The sequence below is a fragment of the Erythrolamprus reginae genome, chromosome 3 (genome assembly GCF_031021105.1).
Source record: "Erythrolamprus reginae isolate rEryReg1 chromosome 3, rEryReg1.hap1, whole genome shotgun sequence".
Taxonomy (NCBI): Eukaryota; Metazoa; Chordata; class Lepidosauria; order Squamata; family Dipsadidae; genus Erythrolamprus; species Erythrolamprus reginae.
The window spans coordinates 69,844,311-69,859,173 of record NC_091952.1 but is presented as its reverse complement, the minus strand read 5'-3'; the positions used below and the strand labels follow the sequence as shown (position 1 = coordinate 69,859,173).

Sequence of the window (14,863 nt, the reverse complement as noted above, 5' to 3'; positions counted from 1 at the left end):
GAGTTGTATAAAGCTACCTGATGCTACCGAAGTGTTATAGCTCTTATCCTAATGTATTAATTTATACAGTCTACCAAGAGACTTCTGCAGACTTGCTTAAATATCTGTAAATAAGTGACAAACTCTTTATCTGTACTTTATGCACGCTATGCACTGATAATAATGATGACAGATTGTAATAAAATTGGGTAAACTCTTTTTCTTACTGCATCGTGCTCTGAAATATATATCTAAATAAAATAAATAACAGTGGGGAAAACATTACCTAACATTTTTGCATTCTAAGCTGTGAACACCACCGCCAATAACAAAAGCTAATAGTAATATAAATGTGACTCCAGTAAAGTTGGATCTCCACTGCTTTTTGAAGGAAGGGAATCAAGGTCCGTGGTGCAGCCAGTCTGCAAATATCCAAGAACCAAGGAAATGCACCCTGAAATGTGCTAATCCACATGGCTTGCTATTTTTGGCAGAGAGCTACAGTATTTTAGACACTGGGCTACAACATTCTATTCCATTACTGGAGCGAAATATATTGCTTGTTCTTTCTGAATGTAGAATGTCTCTTTTAACAAAAGAGATTGTGTTAGGTAAAAGAGGATACATTTCAGTGTTCAGTGATCAACTGCTTTCACAAGACTAGCAAGGTATACATCAAATTCTCTTATGAACTCCAAACTTATCAACAATTCATGTTATGTCCCGAGTTCCTGGTGGGAAAATACAAGCTTTTAATTGGTTGGCTGTGCCTGGCAGCAGCGTATGTATATATATAGCTGCCAGGCGTGGTTTCTGTTGTTCGGTTAGTTGGAGTTTACTTGTGTTAAATAAACGGTTCATTGCACTGGCTGTTCTTGGCGTTTTTCTTCTGAAGATTTTACAATTCAGATTGCAAAAGGAATTATTTGGGCATTGCCTTAGGATTTCATGGCTTGTGTAGCATTCTGTCTGTAGACCTAACTTGCTCCTCTGAATTCAAGTGTTTCCATTTGTCTAAACCTATTAGCTTTTTTCTCATTTGACTACACATCTTCAAGGGCAGTTAGACGTCTTTCAAAACTTAAATCAAATCAATTCTTTCTTCTCTCATTCTGTTTTGCCTAGTGAAATCCTATTCGCTACAGCTCACTTCAGTGTAGGTGATGCTACTACCTGTTCACATCTGCCTCTTAAGTGACGTTTATGAGATATAATGGTTAAAATGTTTAACTGGGATTAGGAAGACCCTGGTTCTAAAACCATCCACAGCTATAGAAGCTCACTGGATGACCTTGGGCCCCCTTCTCTTTCTCCCTCCCTCCCTCCCTCCCTCCTCCCCCCCCTCTCTTCATACCGCATCATAATATTCCGGGGAACCATGTGTGCTGCTTTGTGCTCCAGAATATTTTGAATTTTGAATGACATAATTTAAAACCCCTTCCTCAGACAAGGCCAAAAGAGCAGAGATACAGTGATTTTTGCGGGTTCGAACTTTGCGAAAAGTCTATACCACGGTTTTTCAAAAATATTAATTAAAAAATACTTAGCGGTTTTTTCCCCTATACCACGGTTTTTCCCACCCGATGACATCATATGTCATCACCAAACTTTCGTCCACCTTTAATAAATATGTTTTTAATAAACTTTAATAAATCAACAGGGTGAGTAATAATCTAAATGGTTGTTAAGGGAATGGGAAATTGCAATTTAGGGGTTTAAAGTGTTAAGGGAAGGCTTGAGATACTGTTCATAGCCAAAAATAGTGTATTTACTTCCGCATCTCTACTTCACGGAAATTCAACTTTCGCGGGCGGTCTCAGAACGCATCCTCCGCGAAAATCGAGGGAACACTGTAATGTCAAAAGAATTCTAATTCACATACCCAGAATGGAATCAAGAGGTTTATCGTATCCCCCACCGTCCTCAGGTACAATTCTCTTAAGTAGCGTGGAAGTCGGATCTTGGGCTGCTCTGGACAAAGCAAAATTATACCAATATGTTACTAATTTTGTAGGAGTACAATTTGTACAACTTTAGTTGGTCCAATAAAGATACTGCCTGTTTTGATTCTGGATTTTTCCCTTATGATTTTACTTAGAGTTACTTCTCTAAGTCAACTGTTTCTCATTGAAATACTGTAGGTACATCAATTGCAGGTTATGAAATCTCTATTGTCTTTCATATTTTTTTCTAAAAAGATAAAGAAGCATTGATCCAGCTAAAATTTCTGGGTCAGTTTGAATTATTGAATCAACTAGATTTATTTTGACACGATTTTCATCAAATATTTTCAATTCAGGATTGTGATTCAGAATAACAGAGTTGGAAGGGACCTTGGAGTTCTTCTGTTCCAATCCCCTATTCAAGCAAGAAATAAATGATTATCCAACATTTTCTTAAAAACTTCCAGTGTTGGAGCATTCACAATGTCTGGAGGCAAGCTGTTCCATTGATTAATTGTTCTAACTGTCAAGAAATTTCTCCTTAGTTCTTACTTGCTTCTCTCCTTGATTAGTTTCCATTCATTACTTCTTGTTCTACCCTCAGGTGCTTTGGAGAATAGCTTGACTCCCTCCTCTTTGTGGCAACCCCTGAGATATTGGAACACTGCTATCATATCACCCCTAGTCCTTCATTTCATTAAACTAGACATACCCAATTCTATGTTTTTCTTATGTTTTGTCTTTCAGTCCTCTAATCATTTTTGTTGCTCTTCTCTTCCCTCTTTATAGAGCCTCAACATATTTTTATATATTAGAAATGTGGTATTAACAAGGCATTATAAAGTGAAATAAATTCCTTTAATATAAATTGATCTAATGCACAACGTTTGCTAAATCTTCAAGCTGGTACAGAGATGCCTAATTCAATGGACCAAGTCGATTCAAAGATTCATTTTAAAGGGGTGGTTTGATTGAAATGTCTTCAAACTGAATTTCTAGATTGAAGCTTCCCACAGATATACATTCTCTTCTCAGGTGGTGGAAGATAACATTTAGAATAAAAGAAAATCTGGAACATTTGATTTTTAACATTTTATTTCCCCCGCCACCCAATCTGCGACTTTTCTATTTTACATTTCCAGAAGGTTTTCTTTCTCTTAAAAGGATTAAATAAATAAATAAGAAAGCTGGAGACTTGGGGACAGCAATAATTATAGGCTACTGCAGTGAGGTTAGCTTTATTGTCATTTTGGTCATTGAAAAACCAAAGCACCTATTTGACTTAAAATATGATACTATTAGAAAGCTAATTTAAAATTAATTATAGATTAAAATCCTTAGGGTTTAAGATACCATCACAGTTGGTCCTAATTGCCACTATAGAAGGATGCAAGCACTCTGCATTAATTGGTTCCCAGAGGTATAGATAAAGCAATCTGATTACTCAAGCAGCCAAATGCAAGAACAATTTGCTCTAGATTCTCTGTTTGCAAATGCTCTAGCGCTTAAATTGCAGGTAGTCCTCAACTGACAACCACAATTGAGCTCAAAATTTCTGTTGCTAAGAGAGACTTTTGCTAAGGTAGTTTTGCCCATTTTGCAATCTTTTTTGCCACAAGAGATAAATCATGGCAGTTATCAATTTAGTAACATGCCTGTTACTAACTTCCCTATTGACCTTTCTTGTCAGAAGATCGGCAAAGGTGATCACATGACCCCAAGACACTGCAACAAATATGAGTCAATTGGCCAATCATCAAAATTTTGACCACATGACCATGGACATGCCACAACGGTTGTAAGTATGAAAAATAGTCTTAAGTCATTTTTGTCACTGCTATTGTAACTTTTGATGGTTACTAAATGAACATTTTAAGTGGAGGATGACCTACACAAGCATATAACAATGTGATATATACTGCAGAATAAATAGCCTTATCAGAGTTTTTGGAAAACCAATCTTCCTTATTATCAGCTGCAAAGAGATGAAAATTTCCAACTAACATGCAGTTCTAAATAAAGACAATACCCCAAAGCAAACACCATTATTTTGTCCAATAGTAGAAAGTGGAGTAACTCAAATAAATATGATCCAAAATAAATGAACATATACGGAAATATTTCTTCTAACTCTCCAAGCTCCCAAAAGTATGTTAGTCATGTCATGGAGATCTAAGTCTAGTGGAAAACTATAGACCAATCTCTCTGTGCTATGTCACATGCAAAGTCATGGAATCAATCATAAACCAATCCATTACCCTCCACCTAGAAATTAATAACCTACTTTCAAACAAGCAATTTGGTTTCAGGAAAAAATTATCATGCAATCTACAACTACTGCACTGCAAAAACATATAGACCACAAAGCTTGACCAGAGGAAATCAATAGATGCAACTTACATAGACTTCTGCAAAGCCTTTGACTCTCTGGTTCATGATAAACTACTTCTAAAATTGAAATCCTACGGCATCTCTGGACCTCTATGTGACTGGATAACTATGTTCCTATCAAACAGGCAACAATTGGTCATAATAGGGAGCACCCTATCTAATCCTGTTCCTGTTAACAGTGTACCCCAAGGCAGCATATTAGGACCAATGCTTTTTATATAAATGACCTTTACGATCACATTACAAGTGACTGTGTTCTCTTTGCCAATTATGTAAAACTATTAAACACCACCAATAACACTGCTATCCTTCAAAAAGACCTTGACTTTGTGTCAGAATGATCAAACATCTGGCAACTCCAAATCTCAAGCAACAAATGCTCTGTTCTACACATTGGCAAAAAGAATCAGAATACCAAATAAAAGCTGAATAGGCAAGACCTTGGAGACAACCCTCACTCTGTCAAAGACCTTGGAATACTCATATCAAATGACCTAAGTGCCAAAGCCCACTGCAACAACATTGCCAAAAAGTCTTCAAGAGTTGTTAACCTAATCCTACGTAGCTTCTTCTCCAGAGCATACAAAACATTCACCAGACCAATCTTTGAATACAGTTCATCTGTCTGGAATCCATACCGCATCGGAGTCACCCCAGCCCCATTTGGGCATTCTGGAAAACCATCAAGGCCTAATGGACCTGGAAAGCCTGTTGTGTGTCCAGTTGTGCCTGTTGTGTGTCCCAGCAGTAAACAAACACGTACTAGAATTGTTCTCAGTTGCTAAGAAATGGAGGAAATTGGGGTTGGGTGGTTGGTTAGTTTTTCTAATTCTTTCTATTTCACTTTCATACCGTGGAAAACATCTCAGAGCTTTTCTGGAACTAAGTGGCATATAAATTGCAGGAATACCATAAATACTTGGATGCTTTGCATTTGCAGTTGATCAATTTTTATATTACATGCTAACTGTGGGATTGTTGTTACATTTTTAAATCTCCCATCAGCATTAGGTTTTTCATAAATTGCCATGCCAAACTGGGAAAAACAGATTATGCACACATTTAATATTAAATAAATAATAAGAGAGCAAGAAAATGACATCCAAATGTGATTATAGTCACTGCAATCTTGGTTCAGATGAAAACATTACTGCTATTAGTGACAAAATATGAGTTACATGTATTAGATTATATCAAGCAGCGCCCACATTATGATTTTTGTAAGGCAGCATGAAATTGAAAGCTGTCCCTAAAGCTTCAGATATAGTTTGTCAAAAGTAGGAATAGCATATTTGCTCACATTAAAACGTCTTGTTAAAATGGTCCATCTGCTCAGCTCTGACAATATAAATGCCGGTGTTTTAATACAGCCAATGTTTTAAGTGAAATCCTAAATTGCATTCCTTCAGATCCAGACACAGAAACATTGCAGACAAAGAATAATTGCCAGAAAAATGTTAATCCATTTGTCTCAACAGTTGTAGCACCCTCTCTGTCTCTTTTATTATGTAGCCTTCTATTGTCTGGATTTTTTTAGCGTTTGCAGACTATTTTAAGTGACTGACCTTTGGCTGTAATAAAGAGTCAATGTTGTGGCAGATCTTCTTAAAAACTAAAATGCACTATGGATTGCCAGTATGTGGACAATTAATTGACATGGGATAAGGTAAAAGAGATTTTTTTTGTTTTATGTTCTATGCCATTTTTAAAATTAATCTCAGTGGGAAGAATAATTATCTTAGTGGGTCAATGACAACTTGTCTGATAAAAATATGGCACATTTCTTCTCCCAAGCACTATGTTTGTATGTATACATGCACATGCTCACAATATGCAAACAAACAAACACACACACATACACACACACACACACACACTCTTACAGATACATACCAAGAATTTCTCTGATGAGAAGCGGCTGGTCCAGAAATGCTGGTTGACTAACTGCATTACCTTTTACTGCTTTCACTCGAAAATGAAGTTTATCTCCAGTTATTAAATTGTGGATTGTGTAACGCAAACAAAGAAAGGGTTTATTGTTGGCTGTCACCCAGTTTGTTGCTAAAACAAAAATGTGGAAAAAGATCAGCAGCAAGCAATTCTGTACCAAAGAACTAATATTAAAAATCTGTTCAGGAAACTTATATTATCTTCCAAAACGTAGCTTCCTGAAGTCTGATTCTTTTCAAAAGTATTTGAAATGATTTGAGAGGAATGGAAGATGGAAACCACCAGGTTTGGAAATACTGAGAAAGTCCACTCAGTCTACTTAAAAAAAAAACTGAAGACCAGTCTGAGCATAGAAGATGTTTTCAACTAGGTACAGTACAGAGGATATTGGGCTCTTTGAAATTATTTATCACATGGAAATACAATGTCACGTTGTCTAATAATTTGTTTACTTCTGATCAGATATGGTATATATACTTTATTTGATTTATAAATAGATATACAGTACTATATTCCAGTTTTCCTCACGTAGTACTTCTTGTTGAATTATTCTCCACAATCACTCTATGACCTCAAATAATTGAGAGTAATGGACAGAAAATTACACTGTGAGCTTCCACAGCCACCCAGAACCTGGGTGTCTTTGCTCCTTGTCCAGCAGTTTAACCACCACACTGCACATAGTCTCAGCTCTCAATTCCATCCCCCCAATTGTTTCAACTTCCTTATCATTACCATGAAAACTTTTAGTTATTATTTAGATCTTCTTTATCATGTGGACAAAAATGTTACTTGATTCAAGATTAATAGTTTGTAATCAATCAGAAATAAAATCAGGGAGCAAATATAATAACCCTCCAAACACATCACATCACCTAATATTACTCCAATAATTGTTCTGCTGGCGTGTTTCAACCACCCGTAATTACAGGGTAATTAGTCCAGGAAGACACACACCACACGATAAAAGGAAAACCCAAAAGTTTTTATAAACAGAAAAACAGAAACAGCTCCCTTTTTAAATGTGAAAGGGATTTTCTGGTACACACAAGGCACAGGTTAAATGCAATCCAATTGCTCACCCAATAACTGGGAAATTGAAGTCCAGAGAGTCCACACACAATCTTGAACAGCACAAAAACCACGATCTTGATGAAACAATGAATCAGATAAACTGCCATGAGGCTAAAACACCAGGCTGCACTTTTATCTGTAGCATTAATTACAGCAGCCCCACCCAACCGCAGGTGGCCTCATTTTCTCTTGTAATAATCCTTCAGTTGTTGTCTCCTATGCATCACTCTATGCATGCGTGGATGTGTCATTAATTCTTGTTCAGAATCCAAGGATGTTACAGATGATTGATCTCTTCCTGGGCTGTCTGCCAAACTCCCCTCTTCCCTGTCACTCACGCTTTCTTGGTCAGAGGAGGCTTCGTCGGCAGATTCCATCAGGAGCAAAACAGGCCTGCAGCATGTGGATGTTTCCCCCACATTCACCTGCACATTCCTTGGGGCAGGAGCTGGGCCAGAGCTAACCACAACAAGTAATATGTTCATACAAGCTGAAACTGGCCAAAATGAAATATTGCACAAACAGTTTGAAACAGAATATGTCCTGTAAGCAGTGCCAACAGGTAAATTCAATGTAATGTATTTAGATGAAGTTATTCATCCTCCTGTATTTCTAACACTCCATCTAATCAATCTTTGTAAACCATCTGTTTTTCAAAATCAAAAATGGGAAATAATCAGCTGCTACCTCATTTACACTAGATGAATTTAGCAGATTTCATTCATCATTTGTTGTCATTGTAACATGTTGTGAAATAATCTTTTTTTAAAATATCCACTCAGCTATGATGGCATCAATATATCATTTACTTATTGTACAGATTTGTTCATAAATGAAATGTCCTAAGCCAGGTTTCATTACAATGTTTTTTGCAGACAACTGGCATATGCTTCCAGTTTTCAACAAAACCATAGCAAACAATTGATTTGCTTAACAACTGCTATTAAAATGTTGTAAAATTGGGTTGGTCACATTAGTGACCTGCTTTATGACCATTGCAGCTTATGACAGTAGCAGGCAGGCAATTCAAAGATCTCCTCTATAAGCTGGAAACCTTTGACGGTACAGTGTAGTGCAGTAGTGCAAGTTACTTCTACTGATCACCGGCTGCCAGCAGTTTGGCAGATCAAATCTCAGTAGGCTCAAGATTGACTCAGCCTTCCATCCTTCCAAGGTCAATAAAATGAGGACCCAGATTGTTGGGGGCAATATGTTTACTCTCTGTAAACTGCTTAGAGAGGACTGTAATGCACTGTGAAGCGGTATATAAATCTAAATGCTATAATGCTATTACTATTAAAAGAAAACAACAAATATTCACTCTTTGCTCCACTTAGCGATAACCTGAGTTTTTACAGGGCAACTATGGCAGGGTTGTCAAACTCCTGACCCACAGGCAGGATGCATCACGTGCTGGCCACACCCATGCCCGGTTTAGCAAAGGTGGGGGGAAACTCCCAATACGTCATGTGACGCTGCTTTGACATCGTGACTTTGACACTCCTGAACATACCGTGTTTCCCCGAAAATAAGACACTGTCTTATATTAATTTTTGCTCCAAAAGTTGTGCTACGTCTTATTTTCGGGGGGTGCCTTATATTTCTCAAATAAGACAAATTCACAGGCAGAAAATCTGACACCCCCAAAGAAAGTGTACCGCATGGTACAGATTACAGTACGGTACCTGTCAGTATGACACCCAGTCACACAAACGACAGCACTTATATGGTACAACAGTATACTCCCGCTATTGCAGCTTCCGGCCACCAGAGGAACTACAGTCTACGCACTGTAGTGGAGACTAATGGCGGTGAGACAGCAGCAGACTGTGTCTGCTGTACTGGACGGTACAAAGCAACAGAAGGGGCCAGAAGGAGACGCCACATTATTACGGTACCACTATGAACAGCTTTGAATGGTACCGTATGTTTTTCCACTGTACCGTATGTAAACTTGACCACGCCTTATTTTCGGGGGTGCCTTAAATTAGCAAATTCTGCAAAACCTCTGACATGTCTTACTTTCGGGGTACGTCTTATTTTCGGGGAAACAGGGTAGCATAGCATACCTATGAGCAGGGGTGGGCTACTGCCCAGATTGGAGGGAACACAGTGGGGTAGCGAAAGTGGAGCTCCACCTCAGAACACCCAATTTGCACTGAAAGATGTTGAAAGGAAATGCATAAGCCACACCCACAGTGTGGTAGTAAAACTTTTGGTAGCCCTTCAATGCCTATGAGGGACATTTTGGCAGCTTCCACTATACATTATCTAACATTCTTTTACAAGGATATCTTACAAAAATTATATTTAAAACAGGGGCGTGATCCTGCTCCAAAGATGTAACAAAAATGTAGCAGTTAACTAATTTTTTTTAATTTCCTGGTTGACCTTATTTGAGTAATGTCACATTGGAGCAGATGTTTCTTGCATGGTTTCTTGCACCATTATGCAACCTGTATTACGAGAGTCACCCAAAAAGTAATGCACCACATTTTTTTCTCAGCCTATAGTAATAGTACAAATGCAAAACTTTAGATATACATTACAGTATTTGAATTGTCAGGAGTGCGTGTGTAAATTTTGCGTTTCTTCAGAAAGATAGCGTAGCTGCAGCAGTGTTTCGAAATGACATCTGTAAGTGAAGTACAGTAAATACCTTGTCTTACGAACTTAATTGGTGCCGGAAGGTGGTTCGTAAGGTGAAAAGTTCGTAAGACGAAACAATGTTTCCCATAGGAAACAATGTAAAAGCGATTAATGCGTGCAGGGGGGGGGAATCGCAAAATGGCGCTCCGCTGGGCACCGCCGCCTGGCTGTCACCTTCTGAAACAGGCGGGGGGCTTCTTGGTGTTCTCCTGAACGCCGAACCCAGAACTTCAGCAAAAGTTCGGGTTCGGGTTCCGAAGGCCGCCGAGAAGCGCCCGGCTGTTTCAGAAGGTTACAGCTGGGCGGCGGCGGCCAGCGGAGCGCCATTTTTGCAATCAGCAGCGGCGTTTTCAGCCAATATGGAGGTTGAAACGGAGGTGGGGAATCCCAATAGGGAATTCCATGGGCGGAGCTTTGACGTCACGAAGATATCCTTCCTGGTTGGCCAAGAAGCCCCCCGGCTGTTTCAGAAGGTGACAGCCGGGCGGCGGCACTTCTTGGCAGCCTCCCGAACCCAAACCCGAAAAGTTTGGGTTTGGGTTTGGGAGAACACCGAGAAGCCCCCCGGCTGTTTTAAAAGGTGACAGCCGGGTGGCGACGCCCAACAGAGCACCATTTAGCGATCTGCGGTGGGTTCGTAAGCTTGAAAAAGTTCATAACAAGAGGCAAAAAATTTCCAAACCCCGGGTTCGTATCTCGAGATGTTCGTATCACGAGGTACCACTGTACGTTACAAGCAGCATTTCATCATTGAATTTCTCACTGTGGAGGAAGGAACTGTTGGGAACATTCACAAATGTTTGTGTGCAGTTTATGGAGAATCTGCAGTCAATAGAAGTACGGTTAGTCGGCAAGGATTAAGTAATCAATGTACAATGCATTCCATTAACAAAGTTATTGCCTGGTATTCGAACATATTTTTAGAACAAAATCGAGATAGAAGATTACTTATATGACTTAGGATTTTTATTGTCAACAAAATTTGTGTATATGACCTATCGAATACGAGTTGTAATAGAACATTAACATAGTTTGAACTGCTATTAGAATTAGCCCCACTTTCATCCAACTTTCTTTTAAATGTCTTTGTGTTGTTTGTATATTGTGTTGATCTATGTATTTCAATAAAAGTTAAATTTAAAAAAAAGAAGTACAGTTAGTCACTGGGCACATTTTGAGGATGACGAAGAGGTGATTTGCACAGTGCAGAAATGGTTTCATGACCAGAACAAGAAGTAGTACTGACAGGGCATACACGCCCTTGTGTCTCGCTGGAGGAAGGCCATAGAATGGGACGGAAATTATGTGGAAAAATAGGGAGTGTAGAAGAAACATCACTCTTTCTTGTATGTAAGTTTCATTATGTTCAATAAAGGGGACACAATCTGAAGTTAGTTGGGGGAAAGATCAAAGGCAACATGAGAAAGTATTATTTTACTGAAAGAGTAGTAGATCCTTGGAACAAACTTCCAGCAGACGTGGTTGGTAAATCCACAGTAACCAAATTTAAACATGCCTGGGATAAACATATATCCATTGTAAGATAAAATACAGGAAATAGTAAAAGGGCAGACTAGATGGACCATGGGGTCTTTTTCTGCCATCAGTCTTCTATGTTTCTATAAATAATTGTTGAAGAAAAAAATCTGGTGCATTACTTTCTGGGTGATCCTCATACTTAGCACTTGAGCAGAACCAGTGCAACACTTGCAGAGGAGAACTTACTTCCATGAAATATCTTCCCACCTTACACTCTTCAAGAGAAAGTCTCATGTCAAATTCCAGAGAAATTTATAATTCTATAAAGTGGTTGTTCTACCACATCTACTATATAGTATCAATGAGCAAGTATGTAATTTGGTGATCAAGTGTGCTACTACCTAGCAGAAGTAACCATTACATTTTAAAAAAACAACAGCTGAACAACACTTTTCAAGATTTCAATGAAGATTACATTAAATCCATCCCCCCCCCCATACTATTTTCTTTGACTGTGGCTGCCAACTATTAAGAGGAGAAACAATGCATTCATGTTAATTGATATATCAATGCTGCCCTTTTTCATCCTTGCAAGGGAATAAAAACAAACCTACTTCCATCTTTGCAGTACTCCACGACATATCCATCCAGACCAGAAGGGCCCACATTTTCAGGACCGTCCCATGTTAGGGTCACAGAGCTGTCATTCACATCCTCCACTGCCAAGCTGAGTGGTGCGCTGAAAGATGCTGCCACTATAAATATAGAAGCATTAATAAATCATTTGCCACCCCTACAGGTGCAACGTTGAAGCTGTGCTAATTCACAGTTCTCCCTGAATGGCTTAGCTGGACAATCTGAGAATATTTGCTGGTTAACATAAACACATCCCTACCTGTTACGCATAACTTTTAATTGTAATTTAAGTGTCTCAGATGTATTTATTTATTTGTTTGTTTGTTTGTTTGTTTGTTTGTTTATTGAATTTGTATGCCGCCCCTCTCCGTGGACTCGGGGCGGCTAACAACAGTGATAAAAACAATATGTAGCAATCCAATAATAAAACAACTAAAAACCCTTATTATAAAAACCAGACATACATACTGACATACCATGCATAAACTGTAGAGGCCCAGGGGGAAAGAACATCTCAGTTCCCCCATGCCTGACAGCAGAGGTGGGTTTTAAGGAGCTTACAAAAGGCGAGGAGGGTGAGGGCAATTCTGATCTCTGGACGGAGTTGGTTCCAGAGGGCCGGGGCCGCCACAGAGAAGGCTCTTCCCCTGGGTCCTACCAAACAACATTGTTTAGTTGACGGGACCCGGAGAACGCCCACTCTGTGGGACCTAACTGGTCGCTGGGATTCGTGCGGCAGAAGGCGGTCCCTGAGATAGTCTGGTCCGGTGCCATGAAGGACTTTATAGGTCATAACCAACTCTTTGAATTGTGACCGGAAACTGATCGGCAACCAATGCAGACTGCGGAGAGTTGGTGTGACATGGGCATTTTTGGGAAAGCCCATGATTGCCCTCGCAGCTGCATTCTGCACGATCTGGAGTTTCCGAACACTTTTCAAAGGTAGCCCCACGTAGAGAGCGTTATGAGTAGAGAACTGTGCCATGGACTAATTTCATTGGGTTCCAACTGGCAATGCATACTGACATTTCAGGGACCCTTGCAATATCCATGCATAGGGATTTCCATAGAACCAAACAGACAACCTGTGCTGAGTTTCCCATTGGCTGAACGTTCCATGCAGGAAAATTAAAATTGTATCTACTAGGCTCTTTCTCATTTTCAACTTTACATTCAGTTAATTGGGCACCACACTAAAAGCAAACATTAATATATGTAATTAAGAGTGTCTAGTGTGCAAACATTTATTTAATGAGATCTATGCGTTTAGATCAGTCTTCCCCAGCTTGATGGGTTTGGGTCTAATCCCCCCCCCCTTGAATTCCCAAGTTTCCCCCATGCAAAAAATTTACAAATGCTCTAGTTTTAAATTATCCATAGAGTTCAAGGATGGAACAGGCTGATCTAGATATCAAAGCACTTGTTTGGGCTCATATGTTGCCTGAAGATCGCGGGCATCTGCGGGTGAAGTGGGTGCAAACGACATGTGCCCAGTGACATCCTCAAACAAATGCTACGAAACATGCTCTGGTGTCAGATGTCTTCACACAAGCATCTATTTGCAGCATCGGTGCGCCAGCATCGTAGTGTACTTTGTCATCGTTTTTAATGCCAACCCGTATACAATGCTTAGCATCTCCATTTAGCTTTGGGGAAGCCGTGGCCTAGCATAACCCTTTCCCCTTTCCCGAAGATTTCTTTTTAAAAAAGACTTGTTGTCACCAGCATCACAGGAAATAACAAATAACAACAAAGTTGGAAGGGACCTTGGAGGTCTTCTAGTCCAACCCCCTGCGTAGGCAGGAAACCCTACACCACTTCAGACAGATGGTTATCCAACATCTTCTTAAAAACTTCCAGTGTTGGAGCATTCACAACTTCTGGAGGCAAGCTGTTCCACTGATTAACTGTTCTGACTGTCAGGAAATTTCTTCTTAGTTCTAAGTTGCTTCTCTCCTTGTTTAGTTTCCACCCATTGCTTCTTGTTCTACCCTCGGGTGCTTTGGAGAATATGTTGACTTCTTCTTTGTGGCAACCCCAGTGTTGGAGCATTCACAAACGATCAGAATGTGAGTGTTTTTACGTTGCTTTCTGAACGTCGACTGTGGGAAACGCCCCTCATTTCCCCCAGCACGCCACCGGACTGGGCGGCTTGGAGGAAAGAGGACCACGCAGCCCTCCATCCTCCCTTCGCTTCATCTCACCGCCTCCCGTCTGCCTCCCTCACCTTCTTCGGGCTTCTCGACGGGTGGGGCGCTCTCTGTCGCGGGCGCCGGCTGGGTTCTCGCCCCGGCCAGGTTAGGGGGTGTCGGGGATTCGTCTGGAGCGGGCGGACCTGCGGGGAGGGCGACCTCTGGAGCCGCTTCGAGGTCAGACATCGACGGGCGGAGGGGTCCAACCGGTCCTGTTTACCGCCCGTGCAAATGAGCTCCCGTGGGCGCTTTCCCTCCCCTGCTGCTGGTCCCCTTGCTTCTCTCGGAGGAGGCCGGTTTATAGACCCAGGAGTCGCCTCCGGACCGCCCCCTTCTCGACCCACCTGTCTGCAGGATTAGAGGGTCGGGCAGCTGCGAGCTGTGGACTCATAAAGTCCCCGCAGGAGTAGCTGTTGGATGGGGGGGTGTAGTTTTTCTAAGCATGAAAGTATCTCTAGCCTTCAATCCGTTTGGAGGACATTTGGGGAATCAAAGGGTATCATAATAGAATAATATAATTCTTTATTGGCCAAGTGTGATTGGACACACAAGGAATTTGTCTTTTGTGCA

General features: G+C 40.3%; 1 protein-coding gene across 3 annotated transcripts in view; it reads right to left on the bottom strand.

Moving 5' to 3' along the window:
- Positions 1 to 14,576, bottom strand: part of MYBPH (myosin binding protein H) — a 31,876-nt gene extending 17,300 nt beyond the window's left edge. For 2 of the 3 annotated variants that reach the window (XM_070748944.1, XM_070748945.1), the window contains exons 1-4: positions 14,329 to 14,576; positions 12,080 to 12,220; positions 6,207 to 6,374; positions 1,862 to 1,950 (exon numbers count right to left, since the gene is read on the bottom strand). In XM_070748944.1, the coding sequence (XP_070605045.1) occupies positions 1,862 to 1,950; positions 6,207 to 6,374; positions 12,080 to 12,220; positions 14,329 to 14,479 (549 nt within the window). In that variant the 5' untranslated portion in view covers positions 14,480 to 14,576. The remainder of the gene's footprint in view (positions 1 to 1,861; positions 1,951 to 6,206; positions 6,375 to 12,079; positions 12,221 to 14,328) is intronic. The other variant, XM_070748946.1, reaches the window with a different exon arrangement.
- Positions 14,577 to 14,863: the final 287 nt, after the last annotated feature.